This window comes from Rana temporaria, chromosome 11, assembly GCF_905171775.1.
Source record: "Rana temporaria chromosome 11, aRanTem1.1, whole genome shotgun sequence".
In the NCBI taxonomy this organism is placed as follows: Eukaryota; Metazoa; Chordata; class Amphibia; order Anura; family Ranidae; genus Rana; species Rana temporaria.
Window position 1 is genome coordinate 64,472,294 of NC_053499.1, and position 23,782 is coordinate 64,496,075.

Consider the following 23,782-nt stretch of genomic DNA (forward strand, 5'->3'; position numbering starts at 1 on the left):
CAGATTTAGTTTTATTGAAATATGCACACTCAATTGTATAATAGGAAGACTACCTAAACAATCTTTTCAATTGTGAAAACTTTGGCACTACACTTTGGTAAATTTGAAATCTAAGAAAATAAAAAAAGAAACAAATACTTAATTTGGGTGGCTAGCATTGGCATATACAGTATTCAGAATGGTCAGGCAGAATAGGTAAAATGCAGTAACAGTTGGTGTACTTCACCGAGGATGTTGCTAGGATTGTGAAAGATCCTGAGCACTCGAAGGAGAACAATGTGGTATCAGTCGCATGCTGCAACTAATGGTGGGTGTGGTTACATGCACTGGAAGTGGGAGGGGCTTTAACAGGCATGGTTAAATTGAACCTGAGTCTGTTCAATGTATTCACAGTAAACCCATGCCAGTCTCCATATATGCTTTTCTACACACATAATATAGACAGGCAGCTAACATGTTGTGTTGGCCTACCTTGAAGAAGATCTTCATTATTCTAGTCAGGGAATACTGAATAACCAGTACCTACTGAGACAAGAACACTTTATCACAGAGTGTATAAGTCAGGAGTATATAATGTAAACATACTAAATACTTCAGCCATATGTAACATACAACATGATATAGTGGTCAGGAGTATATAATGTGCACTGTACATTACATAGTTATGACCACTGCAGTCTGATATGCCATTAATTGCATACACCTAACCAGAGCTTTTGTTTCCCAGAAAATAGGTGCAGGAACTCAACCACGACCCAGTTCAGATTTCACAAACAGTAGAAGGGTCTTAAAGGGGCATTAAATACCAGGATTGCATTACATACAGGGTGCAGAGTTCAGGGGGGGTTACACTCAGAGTGCAGAGCTGTCACTTGTAAACACAGAAACCAGACTTCTGTGTTTACAAGTGATTGTGGTGAGCAGGCACCAAAGGGTCTGAGCCAAAGGTGGTGGAACGGAGTTCCCCCAAGTTCCCCCTGAAAAAAAGCCCTGCGTGACCTAACCACTACAGTTGTATGCTGGATTGTACATTACATACCCCTAACCACTGCACTCATTACACTGGACTATACATTACAACACCGACCACTGCACTTTGTACTTTACTATGTACTTTACATAATCCTGACCACTGAGTTATTTTTACTGTGCTGTTCACTGTACAAATAAAGACTCTAGAGGTTAGAGGTACTTGACACACCACTGGCCTTTTAAGCAACCCCTCCCCCCCCAAGGAAAATATGTTCCTCAGTAAAAACTACACCCCAGAAAACCTGACTTGAATAAAAGCACCCTCTTGTCCTCAAGCAAACCCCGCAACAAAAACTAGCACTCAAGCAAAAAAATGTCTTCCTCCCCAATCAAACTCCAACAGGAAACCTATCCCCTTCGTTTAGCAAAAATCACTCTTAAAACATGAATTTTCTTCTCCACCAGTTTTGTTAAACATTTTGAAGAAGTTTGAGCAGGTAAGGTCCATGTCCCTTTTTATGTAATACAGAAAGAGGTAAGGAGCCTGTGAGTAATTCAATTATTTAGATCCCAAATTCCTTAAAATATCAAGTAAAATCAATCAATATGTTGGATTATAACTAAACTTTAGGATGTTAGGCGCAATAGATTGGATTGCTGATCATTAGGAAAGGATGTACAAAACCCATACACAGGAAAAATGTGGACATCATACAGCATGTTAAGATTTTCTAAAATTGATCATTGCTCTAACTGGGCAGTTGCAAAACTCAATACCTAATTAAGAGTGTGAGCAAATTAAATATATATCATATTATCCACCATATTATCAGATTTTAATAGCTTTATTGCTTAAAAAAAAAGGAACATATTGCCTACACATTACCTCTCTGGCTACACTTCAACTTGACTACCCCTAAGTATATACTGTAGCTCCCAACTTTCCCTCAGTTGGAAGGAACTTGACCCCCTTTTAGATAGAGATCCCCCTGTCCTCTTTTGATGTATTGACCTTTTATAAATTTGTATTACCAAAAAGGTTGTACTGCAATAACTTTTTCATTTAAACTTTTTAGCCATTCATGTATTTCTTATTGAAAAAAATCAACCATTTTAAAGAAACCGTAGTTCTGAAAAAATGCACATGTCTATTTACTGAATCCTTTTTTGCATTTCAATTGTTCCTGGTCAACACAACTGAAACAGGGGTTAACCCTTTGCCTAAATAAAAGGTGTTTTTCTTATCTCAGAAAGTTGAAATGTTTTTTAAATATGTAAAAGTCTTGTAGATCTATAATGAAAGCTATGCTTTGTCTATCTCCATTACTCAATCTCTATCTCCATCAGCTCATCCCCCACAGCTATTACCCTTTGTATCACTTGACCCTCCCTTTTGGATTGATGGCTCTAATGAGCATCGCCCTCCGATTCCTCCTTTTTTAAATTGTATTCTAAATGTACTGCCTGCCATCATGTTGCAAAGTGCTGTGCAAACTGTTGGTGTGATATAATCCCGTATTATCATAATGCTAATGTTCATCATCATCATCATCCCTGTTCATCTCTCCTAGACCAGAGCTGATCTTTGAGCAAGGGGGTGTTGTACACTTGACCCCTTAATCTAGTACCTACATGCTAAAGCCTTATCAGCTGGGCTGTTTTGTTTTTATTCAGGCAATGTCTGAATGATTAGAACTGTCTGCATGAAGTTTTTTGTTTACTCCCATGTGTCTGTGTAGAAATGATTGTGCCTGGTTTCGATTCACAAACATTTTTGAGAATTTTATTTGAAGTTTGAAACTTTTTAGCAAATCTGTTTGAAGTTTGTGGGGGTCAGTCTTATTATTCAGCTCTGTTCATGTATAGGGCTAATAAGCACACTGTTGACAAACAGTAGGCAAGGGCACTGCAAAATGAGATTTATACATTCCAAGGATTCACTACAAACCCATGGCTGAGGTCAACCTGAAGCTCATCTCTCCCTCATCTCTTGCTTCAATTATTATTATACAGGATTTATATAGCGCCAACAGTTTGCACAGCGCTTTACATCAGGGAAGACAGTACAGTCACAATACAAATCAATACAGGAGGGATCAGAGGGCCCTGCTCATTAGAGCTTACAATCTAGAAGAAATATATTTTATATTTTAACACATATAGGTTGGTCATATACTCTCTAAATCGGCTGATGTAATATTTTTACTCTACCATGGCTGGGGCCTAAGCACATACTGAGAAAGCAGGAGAGTGTGACACCAAGATGGCATCCCTGATTTTATATATATATATATATATATATATATATATATATATATATATATATATATATATATATATATATATATATATATATATATATATATATATATATATATATATATATATATATATATAATATAACATAAATGCATGCAGAAAAACTTAGGCCTGATATACCCAAGTTATTATGTCATACTGAAAAGACCCAAGTCATTATGTTTAAAGACAACACAAACAATTCACACACAAACTATTTCTTATGCACCTGAAATATTTATTTAAATAATATTTCAAAGCTTTAATTACAGTGATAATGAAAACAAGTTAAAAAGCCACATAACAAGAATACGTGTTTATCCATATTGTTAATGTGATATGTTCGATTTCATTAAGCAGTAATGGTGTAGCAAATGAGTCACAAATTACTGTTGCATCTGTTAGAAGACCATATTAGTGCCAAATAACTGCAAATGCAGCCATTGGGTTATGTTCATTAGCCAGTTGCTTCTGATCCTGGCCAATCTATCTACGGTGGATGGTAGTTGGAGTTTCTGTAGTGTGAAAAATTACATTGTTTTTAAGTGTCACATGGATTAAAAAAAAAAGTAAACTCCCATTATTCTGGCTCCTGTATAAATTGTGCTTTGCATCAAAAGTGATTATTTGAGCTTCAACAGTCTATCCAAATAGCATCATCTTATAGGGAATTACAGGGCTCATCACTCCTGACCTCTAATGACAGCTGACAGGTTGTATATGCAAGCAAAGAGTTTTCTGCTTTTTCTGCATATACTTCGTTCATATGCAGTTATTAATTTCTATCATCATTAACAGTTTGAAGGATGACAATGTCCTGTACAGCTGCTAATGAGATATTTCCAAAGAATATATTTCCCCATTAGCAAGCATGCAGTTGTCATTGTCTCCTGTTTTTAAATTGCATTGACAGAAGAGTAACATTATTATTATGGAATAAGGACTATATATTTAAAGTTTTTGGAGTCTTGCACTGTGAAAGGATGCTTTTTAGACCATATGCTATTTGCGTCAGCAATGAACATGTAGTAAGCATTTACAATTTTAATTAAAACAATAACCAAGAAGATATTAAACCCTAAGCTTTTAGATATTTGTTTGTATCTTTTTTTTTTTGTTTTTGTTTTAAAGTCACAAGGATCTAATAGAACGTTCAATTATCACATGCCTGCATATACAGTGTAATGGCAAAATGTATTATAGACACATTTTGATATGTTAAATGAACAGTCAGTTTCAGTAGGTAATACAAAATGCATATTAGTTAAACTCCATAAGGAAAGAAAAAAATGAAAGCAATATGGGGGAAACTAGCAAGGGAGTGTTGCATCTCCTGATTGAAAAAGTTTGCTCTTTTAATATAAAAATAAGGTTAGGTGAGTAGTATGAGCCTATAGATTAAAAGAGAGGGACAGAAGAAAAAGTAGGGGCAATGTAAAAAAGGGAGAGCAAGAGGCAGGTAGACCTGGGGGGGGGGGGGGGGGTTGTGGAAGAGGAACTCTCCATGATGTAACATTTATTGGAGAAATATACACCCAAAAATATATATATATATTTTGGACATATAGTTCAAGAGCCAACTAGACATGCAAGGTATCAGAAAAAAAGAAATGGATTCCAAAAGAACCACTTGTGGTGGAAAGCCCCCAACTGTTGCAGTCAAGTCTGTTTGACCTCATTGATTCAAGCGAACCAATGTGACCAGCAAAATGGGAAGTTACATTTAATAATTGTAAGCTCACAACTCAGGACATTCACATTAAGTGACTCTTGAGTTTTGGAAGTTAACCTTTAAAATTTGATATAGCCCCATATTCTTAAATTTGGTAGGAGATGATGAGGTTTGTAAAGAAGAAGAGATCATCAGCAAAGGATGGAATCTTAGGGCCCTTTCACACGGGCGGATCAGTACTTCCTTCTCTTGACTTGGCTCCTGAGAAGGCCCTGTGATAAGGCGTCAGATAGTGTCTGTTAGTCAGTCTGGGGTGGGTCTCCTCCAAAAGTAGGTCTTCTGTATAAGGGCAATCTGACATTTCATCCTGCGATGGGCTTGAAGAAGCATTTATCACTTCTCTGTTTTTTAAGCCCTTTACATTGAAAGAAACACGTTTTAGTCTTCAACATCATGCAAAGAAGTGGAGTGAGGGAGAGATAAGTGCGTATGTAGGAGTCTATGGAAAGGTAGAAATGGAAGTTCTAAAGGGATATGAGTTAGAAAGAGAAGAGTAGGCAATTAGAAATGTATACATGAGAAGTGGTGGTGTATTTCAAATCAAGTGGGAGTATCCACAAAAACTCAGCAAAGCACCCTGCAGACACACTGAAAATAAGGGGGAAAAAGTAAATAACCTCCAAATTGTCGTGATTTTCACCAACAAATGAATGTGTGAACACTCATGTCCCTTATTTCTGGTAAAAATCCAGATAAGGGATTCCCTTTTGTAGATGTGGGGGAGAAACACTGGGGTAACCCTGGAGGAGCTGCAGAGCTCCAAAGCAGAGACTGGAGTATCTGTACATAGGATGACAATAAGCTGTACGCTCCATAGAAATGGGCTTTATGGCAGAGTGGCCAGAAGAAAGACAGTACTTTGAGCAAAAAACAAAATGGCACATTTTGAGTTTGCAAAAAGGCATGTGGAAGATTCCCAAAATGTATGGAGGAAGGTGATCTGGTCTGATGAGACTAAAATTGAAAGCTGTGTCTGGCGCAAACCCAACACAACAAAGAACACCATCCCCACAATGAAACATGGTGGTGGCAGCGTCATGCTGTGGGGATGTTTTTCAGCAGTCAGGACTGGGAAACTGGTAAGAGTTGAGGGGAAGGTGGTTGGACCCCAAACACACTGCTAAAGCAACACTTGAGTGGTTTAAGGGGAAAACCTGTAAATGTGCTGGAATGGCCTAGTCAAAGCCCAGATCTCAATCCAATAGAAAATCTGTGGTCAGACTTAAAGATTGCTGTTCACAAGCGCAAACCATCCAACTTGAAGGAACTGGAGCACTTATGCAAGGAGGAATGGGCAAAAATCCCACTGGTAAGATGTGGCAAGCTCATAGATATTTATCCAAAGCGACTTGGAGCTGTGATAGCCGCAAAAGGTGGCTCTACAAATTATTGACTTTAGGGGGGTGAGTAGTTATGCACATTGGCTTTTTCTGTTATTTGTCCTATTTGTTGTTTGCTTCACAATAAAAAAAATCTTCAAAGTCATGGGCATGTTCTGTAAATTAAATGATGCAAATCCTCAAACAATCCATGTTAATTCCAGGTTGTGAGGCAACAAAACGTGAAAAAATGCCAATGGGGTGAATACTTTTGCAAGGCACTGTATGTCTTCTATGAGATCTGAAAGGTCTTCAAAGAAGTGGCCTCTGTGTGGTTAAAACATCTGCCTGCATGTTGAGCCAGTCAGGAAGTATCCCTTAGAAAAAAAAGAGTTTGTGTGCTTGTGTGGGTGAATGCAGAGAGAAAACTCTGTGTCCTTTTTTATAGGGTACTGCTTCCTGAAGGCATTCCAGTAGAGGATCAGTATCCTCTTTTTTGTAAGGTTGTGCAAGCTAAATCTGGAAGGATTTGAATAGTGGCTCCATTAAAGTCAAATTGGCCTTTGAGATATTCTTGTCTCATTATTTCCTAATGGAATAAAAATTCATGTGACAAAGGATTGTCTCTAGGATTAGTGGTATCTGGGCCCCTTGGTCTCCATATTCAATCAGCAATAATGTTTGTTGTAATCTGACTGTATGTGCAGCCTGTGTCTCTTCCAAGTGGCAAACTCTCTAATTCAGTTTTAATGTCCTCCTTTAGTAGGGATTGAGTGCATCGGCGCAGCCATGCTTTTTTGTAAACTGGCCTGTTCAGATGTCTGTGTAGTGTCTGAGCCAGCCAGGAATGTGGCTGATAAAAGTGAGACAACAGGCATAGGAGATTTGGGGGTCTGTGGATATAGTGAGAGTGCAGTGGTAAGTGAGCTGCCAGCATCAGGTCCTCGACCATTAGCCTTGTGCAGCAGCTGCTAGTTCTGACATGCAGCGCTGGTTACCAGACCAGGAGATTTCTCAGGGTGCTGGTGTAAAATAGTGTTGCAGGTTGGATGCCTTTCTGGTGGGAGTTATCCCTGTGTTTTCTTCAGCTTGGTAGGTGGCATAACAGGGTGCTAGTCTGCTGCTGTTTGCTATCTGACCTTCCAAAGTAGCAGAGCTCAGGGATAATGCCCTTTCACTTGTGCATTTCCAGCCATGCTCCCAAGTTTTATTTATTTTTTATTATTATTAGTACAAAGCACAGCATTTACATTCAATGAGATGGATTCATTGTGCTGGTGGCTGCCATTCCTGCTGGAAACATCTGTCCTATGCTCCTCCATACCCCCTATGCTCCTTCATACCCCCAATCTTCTGGTACTGAGGGGATTAATACAGCCACTGGACCTGTCATCGAGTGGAGAAGGCAGATCTTTTTTTAATTCATCCACCCATCCTCCATTCATAGAACACTCTTCATTGCTTTACATTCTAGTATTGTAAAATTCTCTTTTCCGTGCAGTGTGTTTGGGCATGCTCAGCCACCCCAGTGCTGATATTGGCATAGTCGTACAAAGATGAAGAAACACGCTTCAGAGATGTCCAAACCTGTGTCCATCATAAAGAAAATATGGTGCTGCTAAGGGCTTTATCAAATTGCCTAAAGCCTCATACACACAATCAGATTTTCAGACAAACTTTTGTCTGTTTTTTGTTTGAATGTTATTCTCAAGTCATAAGTGAAGAGGTTACTTACCATACAAAAATTCTTGTACAAAATAATTCAACTTCAGAAGTGATGTAATGTGTTGAATAGTTTTGTATGTGTTCTTTCGTTTCTGAGCTCTTACAATTTCTTTCGGACCAAAACCGTACTGATGAAACGAAAATTGGACGTTGTGTTCACGTACGATTAAAATTTTATAGTCGGCACATTCAGCTTTTGTCGTGCGATATATAGGAATCGGCTGTCGAAAGCACTATACTAACGATCCGGACCAAATTTTAACTTATGATTTCCTTATCATGTGCATGGGCCTTTACATAATTGTTGGTAAATACAGCCCATTCCAGAAATGTAAAGCAGAATGTTCTCTCCTTTATGCCCAAATGATTTTAATATGGCCAGCTTTCACCTTTTAAAAGTCATCTTTCATTTATTGAGACTTCTCTATGAATCCAGATATGTATGGCTATACTTTTCTACATGTATATGGAATATTATTGTTTATATTCACTCATAAAAGAAAATGAAATATTAGCTCCACCTATGACCTTTTGTCTGTTTACATAAAGCCTTGTCAGTGTTCTATTGATGCACAATATATAATTTTTTGATAAATCCAGTTATGATTCTTTTGGTTACTATGGATATAATACAAAACGTACAATGTGTGCGGATATACTGCATTATAAACCTTTTGAAAGATGACCTTTTAAGATTAAGAATGTAAAAATACATCAAATTTCAGTGTGTAAGCATGAAAAAATATCCTGCGGCAGCCAAGCTGCTGTGTTTTACCTCTTTATAACATATCCAGTGTTTAAACACTGTTACCTGAAAGCCTGGCATTCTTATCATGATCACTGCTTGAGAATTATTTTACGCTGAATAATAACAGTCAATGTTCCATTGCAGTAGAAATATAGACAACAATTCAACAGTCCACATTTCCTTGCCTGCACAAATCAAAGTAAACGACTGTGTTTGGGCAGATTAAACTGCGGCGTGCAGTACACAATTGTCTGAATTTATGGTGCATGAGTATTGCATAATGCAAGCTATATTTTATTGTGGCTAGGTATCAATAAATAGGCAATTTGATATGCACTAAGCCTAATGTATCTGTTGCTCAAACAAACAAAGACAGATGTCGCTAATTAAGTACACATTAAAACACTGTTAATACTGGTACACTATTACAAATGTGATAATTGCATTTAAATCTTTAATCAGACTGATCTGTTTTTGCAAGGTTTTCAATATTTAAGAAAGAGGGTTGTTTTTTAAACAACTGATGGAGTGTAAAGATTTTTGTTTGATATAAAATAAATTAATATTTGGAATGTTTGTTTTTAGTATTTTCAGTATTCTATTAAATATTACCTATGAAAGGGTTTTAGTGCTAGCAATTTGAATCACAAATGCTTTTGTGGATTTGTCTTCATGATTTATCTCTTGCACCAACAACCTCTCCCTAAAGTTAGTTGTAATCTGTGCCAGTTAACAGTGGAGATGGGTGTGTTGATCAGCTAAAATGAAGGGTAGCTAATGTTTCTGTTTTTTATTATATATTTTTTTACATACAACATTGCTCTATAGGGGGTCATTCACATGGGCGGCCTGTGGCTATAGAAGCAGGCAGTTTAGTCATGGGCTGTACCATGCTGCAACAAAAATATAACCGCATATTGCTTTTTGAAGGCAGCGCCACTGTAGAATATGACCCATTCAAATGAATCGGCCCACTGCAACCTCCCTACAACCGCGTGCAATGCATACAGTTGTGCGCTGGGTTGGCATTTTGAGAGCTAAAGCAGGCTGTGAGGAGGCGACATATCAACTTCTCCACTGCCTGTCACATCCTCTGAAAAGGGATACTCATTGGATCACTTTTCAAAGGGGCAGCAGTGTAGCACTGGGCTCTTTTTTTCCTTTTTTTTTCTTCTCTCCTGTGATGGACAGCTGCAGGGAGAGAGGGGACTGAAATGTGCCCTGATTGGCACAGTCCAGAGGGTATTAGCCTGGAATCTTGTGTTACAGGGCTCAGGGCGGCAAGAAGCCACAGGACTGTTGTGAGCTGCTCACCACATGCTGTTGCCAGAGAGTCTGTTCTGCCAGGAAAAGTGTGCTGAACCTATATCACGTGCAAAACTGTGTGCAGGGACCAGGCTGTGGGCTGCTGCTATGCTGAACACTATTTAATGCAGTGAGGGGAAGAGGTTCTATTCCAGTGTTTTCCAGTTGCTCCCAGTGACCATGTGTTCCAGCTACCTGCCAAAGCTGCAGAGAGCTGGCTCAAGAGAAGGACCCTTTTACCAGCCACAGAGGAACCCACTAGGAGTAAATTCAATCATCAGTGGTGAGAGGCTTCCAGTCACCATCTTGTTTAGTTTAGTGAGTACTCCCATGCAAGAGCTCCATCACCAACAGACTCTACATGGTTCCACTGGCCAGTGATTAAGCAGGGCAGCTCTGCATTAGGTAGTAGGTGGGCTGCATTGCCTTTGAAAAATTACATCTGTACTACCGTACTGTGTTGAATTGCAATTAAAAGCCAGTGTCTCTTGCTAGCACCTGCCTATTGCACCAGTTGCTTCCTAGGTGGATGTGGCGAACCAACAGTGACACCCTGTGAATTGCATCATTTAACAAGGTGCCTACATTGCTATTCTCTAAATTGTCATTAATTAACAAATTCCTTTCTAGGACTTTGCCATTAAATAAAGCCTTCAAGGTGTGGCAGTGTTCTCGGGTCCAGGAAAGGAACGAGTCATCACAGGTGCAGGGCAGACGGGACCGAATAAAAATATCAGCGCCCCCTGCATGGTAGCACTACAAAAAAAAATCATCATCCACTTTCATATTATAACACCAGCATTGTAAGAGGAATACAAACAATACTTATTTTTTTACAATCCTGTATACATTTACTTGAAAAATCTGCCCATCTGCTTTTCATCTCGTTCAAGAACTTATGAAAGCTTTTCTGAAAGCTTTGATTTTCCCTCGACTCATTTCTTTAGTTTACTTTTGATTTCTAAGGATTACATATGGTACTTTCCTACCTGCAAGCGAATATGATGTGGTGTGTTCCCTGTACTGATTGTTCCTCCTGAAATTCCTCCTCTCAGCACCTCTTTTTAGTTCAGACAGCAGGCTTTATGAACTGTCTACTCACAGGGCATAGTGAGTATGTGTCACTGCATGTTTTCAAACTACAAGATTGCTTACATTCATAGGTGTAGACTAAAAATAATTGACACTGAATGTGAAAATGCATATACGATTTTACATTTTGACCTTGGATAAACTTCTTTAGTCATAAATGATGCGCAATAAATTACTTGTGATTGCTTTGAAATGTTTCAGGGAAACAGTTGATTGGTTCCTTCACTGACCTTTAAAAAAAAAAAGCCCACATGTCTGATTTGTGCACTGTGACAGGTTCAATGAAAACAAAAGGAAACACACTTTATAATGTAATTTAATACATTCATTGAGGTTACTTGCAGAAGGCACATTAACAAAGCATTAGTGGTCTCTTCAACATGTACTTTGAAAGTTTTACAGCTAAGAATAAAGTTGGCAATGAACCAAAACATTAATACTATATATTTTTGTCTTACAGACATTCCACACACCGAGTCTTGGTGATGAAGAGTTTGAGATTCCTCCTATAACCCCACCTCCAGAAACTGACCCTGCACTTAGCATGAACGATGTTCTTCTTCCATTCCAAGTTATGGGTGAAGCATTGACGGTGCAAGGTAGTGAATTTACTCCTCAGTTCCCACCACAAAGTCTTGACCTCCCGTCTATCACCATATCTCGGAATATGGCAGAACAGGAAGGAGCGCTGCATAGCACTGGATTGACAATGGTAAGTGTGAAACCCAGGATTATCTGTAGATCTATCTTCTATTTTCTAAAATGGTTGTAAGAACCATTTAGGTATGTACAGTACTTGACAGCTTTGATAGTTAGCTTGTTATTTTCCAGGCAGAGAAGTGTTCTTTACAGTTAGAACTGGAAAGAAAAGTGGAATAGTCTTTCAGAAAGTGTGTTTGACAGATACAGTAAATGTTTTCAAAAAGAATTTGAAAGAACAGCATTGAAAACGTTATTTCTTATTTACATAAAAAATAAAGTACAAAAGTTATTCAGGGGTTTATCGGACCGCACTGAAAAATACATTTTTTTTAAGGTAAAGTAGGAAAAGAATGAGATCTGTCAGGTTTTAATTGCTCAAAATATTGAACTTTAAATATGAATATATAACATTTGCAGCAAATCGAGATCACATAAAATTGTGAAAAAAGCATGTTCAACTTCCTCCAACCATATGATGTGTTCCCAAGTCCTTCTCAAGGTAACAGAACAACAAAGACCAAGTCTGTCACTTTGAGAAGGGGGTTCCAAATGGAGATAGAACATGTTTGTTTCACTATATGTTGTTTATGCAACCTAAATAAGTTGCAGAGTCTTTGCATGGAGTGTCGGGTTTTAAGCTATAATATCGTATAACTGAAACCCATGCACTCCTAAACAATTTTGTTCTAAATAAACCAGGGTTTGGTGCTTAATAGATGTGTTTGCAGGTTTTAATTGTTCTATATTGGTGAGACTGGCAAGCATTTTCACCAGGACTAAAATTATAGGAAATAGTTAAAAAGAAATGTTTTTTTTTGCAAAACAACAATAGAAATAAAATCTTCAAGTGGGCACTTTTTTCAGTGTCAAATGAGAGCAAGGTTCCCTTGCATGTTTATAGATTTTCTCACACTTTCTGGTGTGTCTTTGTGACAGGAAGTGAAGGTAATTCTGCCCAATGGTACACAAAGAGTGAAAAAAAAAAACCTTGACAGAAGTTTTATCCCTTTCATATTCTACCCAAAACCAAAAAATAAAAGAAGGTTTATATATAGTTTACTGATTAGGAAGTATTTTTTTTCCTGTATTCGGCTAAATTGGATCACACTCTCTGTAAGGTCTTTTTTGGGCTGGTTCATCTTTTGGTTTTAAAAGTGTGAGAAATTATTTTTAGGAGATTTTTTTTTTTTAAAGAAACCTGTTTGGAGTAATTCATAAAGCATGTGTAGACACTAGAGTTGAGCGAACCCGAACTGTAAAGTTTGGGTTCAGTATGGACTTTGGGTTTTTCCCAAACCCGAATAATTGCTGAAAGTTCGGGTCCGGGTTCAGAGTTTGGGAAAAAAAAATGTATGGAGGTCCCCGCAAATTCAATAACCAGACCCTTTAGGTCTGGTATGGATATTAGGGGGAACCCTGCCGTCAATTTAAAAAAAAAATGACGTGGAGTTCCCCCTAAATATCCGTAACCAGACCCTTCAGGTCTGGTGTTGATTTTAAGGGGAACTCCACCCCAAATTTTTTTTAAAAATGGCGTGGAGTCCCCCCTAAAATCCACACCAGACCCCTTATCCGAGCACGTTGGCCTGGCCGGCCGCAGAAAAGAGGGGGGGACAGAGTGCGCCCCCCCTCTCCTGAACCGCACCAGGCCACATGCCCTCAACATTGGGAGGGTGCTTTGGGGTGCCCCCCAAAGCACCTTGTCCCCATGTTGATGGGGACAAGGGTCTCATCCCCACAACCCTTGCCCGGTGGTTGTGGGGGTATGCGGGCAGGGGGCTTATCAGAATCTGGAAGACCCCTTTAACAAAGGGGACCCCCAGATCCTGACCCCCCCTGTGTGAAATGGTAATGGGGTACACTGTACCCCTACCATTTCACGAAGGAAGTGGAAATAGTAGTTTTCAGAAAAAAAACACACACACCGTAGAACAAATTACTTTATTAATTAAACCAAATAAAAATCCAGTGGTGAAAATAGACGATCGGTGCTGCTCGCTGTTCCATTGTTGTGTCTATCCAGCAACAGGTGATCTCTCCAGCGACGTGTGATGTGTCCAGCGTTTGGTCCAGCGATGAGAACATCCATCCATTCAGAACACAGCTCAGCGAATGACGCCCCAATGCTTTGACGTTTCTTTTAAAGGGGAGGCGGCCACGCGTCACGTGACCCCGTCCCCCTCTGACGCACACTCTGCTACGTCACTGGGACAGCCCAGACAAGGGGCTTGTCTGGGCTGTCCCAGTGACGTAGCAGAGTGTGCGTCAGAGGGAGACGGGGTCACGTGACGCATGGCCGCCTCCCCTATAAAATAAACGTCAAAGCATCGCGACAGATGCAGGCGACAGATTCAATTTTGGGCAAGTACTGCATGCTGAGGGGGACAAAGGCCAGATTTTGTGGATGGACATTCCATCCTCCATGTAGTTGAATGCCTTTTCACTGCTGCAGCTGTCTTGCAGCAAAGTTAGAGACACTAGTTCCCATCAAGTCCACTCCTTTTGTGATTGACAGCAGGCAGTGGGCGGGTTTCATAGGCCACAGACAACCTGCTATTGACTATAGGATCGATATGTGACTCTGTCACTTCATTGTGCAATTTGTTCTCCAAGATAACTTGAAACCAGAGCTATTACCAAAAGAAACGTGCAGCCAACTAGACAATCAATAACACTTTGTAAATAGCACCATGTTGAATTTGAACAATTGTGAAAGAGGGTGAAGAATAACGCAAATGGACTAATCATTTAAAAAGTGTAAGAAGCAGATCATATAGTGCAGTCCATAGTAACAAATCAAATTTCATCTACTAAAGATGCTGGGGGGTTGTGCATTTAGAGCTTTGGACTTAAAAAAATAAATAATAATCTATGTAGCTCCACTATTCTGTGAAACTATTGCATTGATTAAGAAAATATAACACAGGGTATATTATATGTAATACATTTTAAAATGTTTTTTTTTACATTATGAATTTCATTTTACTAGCCATAAATTGGCACAATGTATTTTATACATTCAGTGATGTCACCACAAAAGATTAGCACATTTCATTGTCAAAGCATTTTATCCAGTAATGAAGTTTTCCCTTGCAGTTTCATAAAAAGCCTCAGGGGTCTAAGTTCCTGTTCAGTGCTGAGAAATGAAGTGAATAATAACTATAATCATTGAAGGAAAGCAACAGGATCTAATAATGTAACAAAGAAAATTCTAATTAAAAAACAAAACTGGCAATTCATTTACTGTTCTGTGTGAAGTAACATGTTTGGGAAATGATACAGGTTGTATTGTTACTATTGCTTACTCAAAATGATTCATATCATTTCCTGGTTTCACAATATATTTAGTCGTAGATAACACTTTTTTGGGAGATCCATTTATAGTTCACATTTTATATGCAGAGGGAAACACCCAATGTCTATTTTAACCACTTGCTGACGGCCGTACAATACCTGTTTTTTTTTTTTTTAACTAACATACGGCATATGTTTTAACATATATGCTTTTTGTTTTTAAGTGTCAGGTGCATTGTGCATGGATATGCATTAAGGTCCCAATTTAAAGTAGAAGTACATCCAAAACTGGTTTTGTTTTGGATAGGGTGGAAGTGGTCTACAACCTCTTTAAAAAACGTACTGCTCAACTCTTAGTAGGTACATTTTTCCTCTTGCATTCTATATAGTAATTGTAGTAAACACAGTGTATCTAATGGACACAAAAACAGTAATACACCCTTCTTTATAAGGATTAGATATTCTATTGCTGACTGTGTCAAATTTGAGCACATCTCCCAAAGTTCTGTATGGTCATTGGGACAAAAAGGAAAGGGCCTCTTCATTGCGATCAACAATCAGTAGACAACTGAAAAAATGGCAATATTTCTTGAGGCATCTCCCCATGTATGCAAGCCCTTACTCAAAAGCTGAATTGCACAATGTTTGAAGCCATTACACAGTTGATAAGTTGGCTGAGCATCCTCAAATTTGTTGGGCTTCAACTATAACTCCTTTTTAGTCATAAACAGTGTTTCACCTTCCTTGAAATCATAAACCGTTTGGATTTCAGAAGCTTTTACAGAGCGCCTTTTTAATACATCGTTCTGCTCTACCTGGCAGAACAGAAAGACATCAATACACAGAACTGAGCCTTGTTATTGTGTACAAACTAATGTACGTAACTAATCATTCCAACACTTCACCTTTCTCCTGTATCATAATATGGAGCGTTGCATGAACAAAAGGCAGCCGTGAATTAATTTACACCTGCCTGTGTTAATTTGGCAATTTATTATCTAGATTGCTTGGCCTTTCTGTTTGTTGCACAGTTCATTAAAATCTCCCAAATCAATATTTAGACAGCTCTTAATAAAATGTCTATCTACTCTTACTAATGGGGCAAATATTTATCAATAAGCAGCAATGAATCATTAAATTAGTTAGTGGGTCAATTGATTCACCTATAATGGATATGAAATCTAAAAGGAAGCAGTTCTAGATGCTTATGGGAAATTGCACAGTTCACATGGATACAAAGTCTTAAACAAATTAATTTACTAAATGTACTGTATCTATAAAATAGTAAAGATCTTATTTATTTTAGGTATCTGTAAAAAAACGATCCAACTAAGAAAACAATACACGAGGACTCTTATAGCATTTACAATGCAGTTACTATTGTCAAAGCTGTGTCCAAACTCCCTTTTTTAGCTTTTTTTTCCTACTGTGGTCACATGAGTGCAATGTCTTGATGACCTGCTCTGGGAGTGTGCTTGGAGTTGCCGAATTCCAGCCAATGTTGGCAAAGTAGCTGTTGGCTGTAAAACAGATCACAGTAGCTGCTGTCATTCATTCAGTGCAGAATAGGGGCCATGACAGCAGTACTGCAGGCACAACATGTGTCAACATGATTTCCTGTTGTTCCCAGTGCAGCAGAGAGTAGACATGCCGATGGCGGTATTTGCAACCTGTGGGTAGCATTGTTCGCCCAAGACAGGAAGTGCTGCAAAGGGAAAGATGATGACAGGATCATTGGGTTTCATTACCCTTTCACACAGATAGTAATTAGAAAGCTTGACCTATTTGACTGAGAAAGCAAATAACCACTTTAAGTTTACATGTACTTTACTTTAAAATAAAGTAAATAACAGTTTGTCTTGCCTATGTCATATAAATCCCACCTATCTTCTTTTTTTTTTTTAAGGCCAGAAAGTGTCAGTCAATTTCAATTTGACTGATTGCTATGGGTAATAGGCTTTGTTTTTTTAAATGTGTTCATGTTTAACATGATTATTTATTTTAAGTATTTCAAGTGAACTTTTTGAGTGCAGTTGAGCTTTAAAGAAAAAGGCAGTTTTATTCCGGGGAGGTAAGATTATTATACAATTTCACATTTGCTTTCATTACATTCTATTCTACATGCTCGAATTTGAAGACTTTGATTACTCAAAAACTGCTAATACCACTGCTGGTCACAGTCTTTGGCCCATGCAATGTTAAAAATGTAAACACTTTTTTTCCAGTTTAAATACAGTGCACTTAAACTGGAAGTTATGAGCAATAGAAGTAGATGGTAGATATAATCATGTTTAACATGCTTATTTAATTTAAAAATTTGAAGTATGTCAAATGAACTTATCACTGCTTAAATGTGAGTTTCCAAACTGAATTTTTAAGTTTCAGGCTTACTCACTCTGACTAAGCTCCTATAAAGCAAAATGGGCCAGTGATCTCAAGTGGAGCACCTATGCAACAGGTACTTGCTTAATACAAACATATAAGTAGTATAAAAGTGCTGCTTCTTTCATAAATTTGGTATTTGTTATGTGTGGCTAAAGCCAGCTGAGAATTGGCCCCTGGGACTAAATGATTGGACAGTGCCATTGAATTAAATACAATTTGATTGCACACAAAACTTAAAAAACAATAAAAAAACTCAAATATTCTGAGAATTACAGAGAAAATGTAGACAAACAGGATTTTTCAGAAATTCTGTTTCATCAGGGCATTTAACTTAACAGTTTTTGTGTCAATAAGATGCAGAGACTGAGATCCATCTGATAATAGATAAATAAAGGTTAACATGTAATAAATACAAAACTATCTGGTATTGTTTCCCATGGAGCAAGTTGGAAAGGAAAAAAACAATTACAGACCCTACAAACACCTGTAATCTGTAGTATAACAGATCCGGGTAAGAAACCAACAAAACAACCAGTAGGCATTTGTGGATCGGGCTTTATAGGACATGAGCCCTGTTTTTATAGATTTAAAAAATGGAGAAAAATTATAAAAGTTTTAAGACCCCTTTCTCACTGGGGCAGTTTTCAGGCGCTTTAGCGCTAGAAAGAGCCTAGTGCCCAAAAACCTGTATACAGTGCTTCCAAAACACCCCTGCCCATTGGAATGAATGGGCAGTGCTTTCAAATTGCCGCAAAACTGGAGTTTTTAACTCCTTTTTGGGGTTAAAAGCTCCCCGCTAGCAGCCAAAAAGCGACACAAAAGCGCTGCTTAAACAGCGATAAAGTGGCACTTAAACGAGCGGCGCTTTAGCGCTAATGTGGCTATGGCCCCAGTGTGAAAGGGGTCTAAAAATTAGGGTATACTCCCTCCAAATCCAAAATCAATGGTGCAGGAAATATACTAATAAAGATTAAAACAAACTATGTTGATTTCCTAGTCCAATAAGGCATGCATCTCTATAATAAAGTATCATAGATCCAGTTGGGTGTGCAACAAGGATATGGGCTTGGATTTGAGCCAAACATGCAGCAGGAATATATGGACTTGGGGTGTGATATGATATTTGTAGGATATTTAAGGCAAGATACCTACTAATGCTATGTTATTGGGTGATTGCAATTGACATTGAGTCCTCATTTTTACCTTGATCTTGAGGTGAAAATGTAATCATGGAATCATTTTTATGTGTGGGAGTCTCTTGTCTGAAACTAGGTTGTAGCTACTGAAATCAGGAGCGCTGACTTAGATATTTGTTCCAGGTCACTGACTTAAAGGGTCACTAAAAGATTTTTTTTTTAGCTAAATAGCTTCCTTTACCTTACTGCAGTCCTGTTTTCATGTCCTCATTGTTTGTTTTGCTATAATGTTGCTGTAATCCTTCTCTGTTCTAAACAGTCTGTTTCCTGATGAAAAAAGTCATGGGAGCTTTCTCTCTGTGGCACTAATCAAGGAGGTGGGATTACTGTGTGTCTTAAACCCCTCAGAACCAATCACTTTCATTTTACAAACCATCACTGCCCTCTATTGGCTCTGTGTCTCTGTACTTCACATAAGCATGAAACTAGATGCATAAAACAAACTGAACCTACAGATACATTATATGATTGATTTTTTAATCATTTTTAAAAGGAATCCGTTAACTATTATGTCTCTATACCCTGTAAACAGTCATTTCAGCAAAACAAATGTTTTCATTTACAACTCCTTTAAAGCCATTGGCTCCCGTTGCTGTCTAAGCCAATGAGGAGGGAGAGACCCAGCAGAGCCAAGGCTCAGGTAAGTATTATGGGGGCTGGGAGGCTGCTTCACAGAGAAGGTTTTTTACCTTCATGCATAGAATGCATGAGGGTCAAAAAACCTTGAGCCTTTAAAACCTTTTTAAGGAGTAGTGACTCAACCATATTTATTCTCATCCCTGGGAATTTGACATTGGCAGTTTTCAGCACAAGGCTTCTGAACAATAGAACAATATAAATACACTTCTAACACTAATCCTCCCCCTACCTGAACCATCTAAATTGTCCTCTCAAAATCATGTCATTGTTAGTCTGTTACTGTTTTATGTATTGTCATCTCATAGTCTGAAGTGGTCACAGGTGTTACAGGGGTTCTTTAAGAATCATGGCATGCCTTTGAATACTAAAGGATGCAAATGTGTCCTTTTCTGACCCATTCCCTGTAGCTCCTTATTAATCATAGTCATATTTACCAACAACCAAGATCCTCTTGTCTGCACAGACCTGTATGAGCCTTGCTAAATTCCACATCCTCCAATTAGTTCAATGTAAACCAATCTGCAGCTTGATAGTTGGACAGGGAGACTTTCTACATGGTGCTAATGCATAGGTACTCTGTTGCAACACTATAAAGATTTTGAACTGTGTTGCTGGGCAGGTCACAAAGAAAAACATCTCAGAATAGTAAGGTTTTAGGTATGTTTAATCTAGCATAAATGTTGCTGGGAAAGTAAGCACAAAACGTAACGTTAAGAAAATTTCACTTCTGTTTACTTGTGCTTTACTATGTGCAGAAACATTTATAACATAAAAAAAAAAAGAAAACCGTAACTGGGAGTTTTAGTAGTATTTGCATATTTTAATAATTTGTAGACAAATCTGTCATTGTTTGAGCAAAGTAAATGGTTATTTTTTTTTTTTTTTTGTAAAACTTTAATTAGAGAGAACCTCCTGAAATGGAAATAATTCAGATTTCTGATTATGTGACTTTGTATTATTAGGCATATTTATAAGTTGAGTTATCAAATTTAAAATTAGATACATGGTTAAATTTATATTCTCAAGGCTCAAAATTGTCATGTTACTTTGGGTTATAATACAAATCTCTATTCTCCTTAAAAACAAAAAAGATACTCGCATTATAGAGAAAACAAATGCATTATGACAGAGCTTATGAGTAATATTGTTTATCATTGTTCTGTAGTCTATTTGACACATTCACCTATAAACTTCAATGTACAATTGCCAGAGGTATGGTTAAAAATAGGTTATGTCAAAGTTCATCAATGCTTCCCTCAGGGTTTGTGTTGGCCAGATAAATAATAATATTTTTGCACTGCCCTCATATATTTCCCAGTGGAAACGTGTTAAAAATGAACAGTGACTTCTCTTATAGCTTCATAGACATCTAGAGATCCATAAAATGCAGTGAACTTGCTTGTTATCTTAATAGCTATAAGTTTTGGTGCAATCACAAAATGATTGCAGGCTAAAAAAGACCAAATTTTTTCCTCCACAACAGATAAGGTTTCTAAAAATGATCCCACTATGAATGTATGATATACCTGTTTATTATAACTGTTGCCAGCTGAGCATGGAACACTTTAAACCAAAATAATGCATTTTTTTTTATCTACCATCTCTCTTAATAATGGGGGGGGGGGAGAGTAATGGAAAGTAAAATGAAGTCATTAGCCATTAATTGACTTTATGTGACTTTGTATTTACTGTATATTGTATATTCTATTGTGTGTGTGTGTGTGTATGTATATATATATATATATATATATATATATATATATATATATATATATAGCAGTAATAAGTATGTATTCTTTAGAATGTGGCCCCGTTTCTATATTTTTATATATGATCTTTGTTTTACAAATAAACAATTCCTGTCTGACCGTTTTCATAGCACCAAATAGACATATGCAACAGAGTTCTATGCTAAAAACCTCTTACTCCGCTATCTGATATGAATTTTTAAATGGCATTATTTTAGTACTATCAATATTAACCACTTGCCTAATGGGCACTTTAACCCCCTTCCTGCCCAGGCCAATTTTCAGCTTTCAGCTCTGTCACACTTTGAATGACAATTGCGCGGTCATGGAACACTGTACCCAAATTAAATCTTTATTTTTTTTTTTCAAAAAAAAATATTTTGGTGGTATTTAATCACTTCTGTTTTTTTAATTTTTTTGCAAAAAAAGTTTAATCGTTTAATTTTGAAAACAGTTAATTTTTCTCCTTCATTGATGTGCGCTGATGTGGCTGCACTGATGGGCATGGATAGGCTGCACAGATGGGCATGGATAGGCTGCACTGATGGGCACTGATTGGCTGCACTGATTGGCTGCACTGATTGGCTGCACTGATGGCAGCACTGATTGGCTGCACTGATGGCTGCACTGATTGGCTGCACTGATGGCTGCACTGATTGGCTGCACTGATGGCAGCACTGATGGCAGCACTGATGGCAGCACTGATGGCAGCACTGATTGGCTGCACTGATGGCAGCACTGATTGGCTGCACTGATGGCAGCACTGATTAGGTGACACTGATAGACAGCACTTATCTGTGGCACTGATGGACATAGGTGGCACTTTGGGCACGGGTAGGTGGCACTGGTTTACATCACATCTGTTTACATCTATTGACAGCCTACCATCAATAAAGGTCCGCACTATAGCCATCACTCGGCTATAGCACGGGCAGGAGATGGTTAAACAAAGAGAAGGATATGTATCAAAACACCATACAACCCTGTAAATTAGGTTGCTGTGCCCAATCCTGATATTTGGCATCTTCAGTTTTAAATATTGGAATATTCCTCATAAATTTCTGTTTTGTATGTATAATGCAGCCTTTCTCAACTGAGGTGCCTCTTGAGGTCGTCAGAGGTGCCGTGGCATCCTGGTAGAGAAATGCATTCAGATCAGACTGAGCTCCAACAAACTTGTACATCAGCATAGCAGGAGCTCAATCAGGACAATAAGGTGAAGGTCAGTGGAAGGGGGAGGCGTCTTCCTGAGTCCTGATCTCTCTGCCTACCCCCACTTTCACTGCTTGGTGCTGCACAGCTGGGGAACAGTACTGCAGTTTAAAAAAAGGCTATGTGGGTATGTATGTTTTAACCTCCAAAATGCAGTACCACTGTGCCACAACTGCATGCACTGCACATGGTTATGGGGTAATAGCAGAGTGTTCCCATTCACCTAGAGGTCTACTTCCTACTGTGTACAACCCTGGCTGCCTTTGCGGAGGAGCAGTTGAGGGTGGTAGCTCAACCATGTGGTTTTACCCTCCCAACCTCGCATGAAAATGGACCCTGGGTTTACTACTATGTGCTTGCAATTAAAACTTAATATAAGTAGTTCAGTGAGTCCAGGTGTCACTACCGTGACACTATAATAATAGTTCATAGACAGTATACACGTGTACAGGTGTCTTGAATGCCACAATCACCAACAGATTCCTCCACCTTGTGAATACACCACCACTAATCAATGGTGATGAAACCGATCGGGCTGAGGTGTCGATTCCTGTTATTGTGTTTGGAGGAGAGCATATGATCGTTGCTATGTCCATTAGGAGTTTACTATGCTGATTTTCACTGTTGGCATGTAAATGCATTACTTTTAATAAAGACCTATTATAAAGGTTTTAAACTATTTGGCGTCTTATCTCTTTGTTGGGGTACGTATTATGGTTGGAGACGAGAGGAGAATCTGTTTACCCACTGGCTATGTAGAGTTATCTCTTTCATCTTCCGTATACTGCCCGGTAATGGAGTATATGAGATACAAGAGCCTCTTTTGACCCCCCATAATAGAATAGGTGGTCAATCTTCTCTGGTAAGAGCACATCCATTGATTGATGGTGGTGTATTCACAAGGTGGAGGAACCTGTTGGTGATTGTGGCATTCAAGACACCTGTGCACGTATATATTGTCTGAATGATTTGTTTATTTTTATTTTTTTAGCACAACACATTTTAATATATACAATAATTTTAATGGGCTGCCCTACCCACAGAGAAGAAGGTAAAGAAGTCCTGGACCCCTTTTTAAAATCACACTGCACCAAAAATGCACCACATTTTCCAATGTGTGGTGGTTTTAATATGATTAAATGGCACCCCTGTCTGTCTGCTAAAGAGCAATACGTTTTTGTGTTGGGAATGCATTCCCTGATATGCAATAATGTGAAGCAAGCCTTAAGCCCCATACGCACGATCGGAATTTTCGATGGAAAAAGTCTGACTTTTTCCATCGGAAATTCCAACTGTGTGTATGCCCCATCGGAGTAATTCCATCAGAAATACCGATGAATGCCATCGGAGTTTACATAGAGAACATGTTCTATTTTACTCCGATGGAATTCCTATCGGAATTCCGATGTGAATTT

At 38.3% G+C, this 23,782-nt stretch overlaps 1 protein-coding gene across 2 annotated transcripts in view; it reads left to right on the plus strand.

The window, feature by feature from the left end:
• Nucleotides 1-23,782, plus strand: part of TOX3 (TOX high mobility group box family member 3) — a 188,728-nt gene that overhangs the window by 135,214 nt on the left and 29,732 nt on the right. For both annotated transcript variants that reach the window (XM_040328670.1, XM_040328671.1), the window contains one exon: nt 11,652-11,903. In XM_040328670.1, coding sequence (XP_040184604.1) covers nt 11,652-11,903 — 252 coding nt within the window. The remainder of the gene's footprint in view (nt 1-11,651; nt 11,904-23,782) is intronic.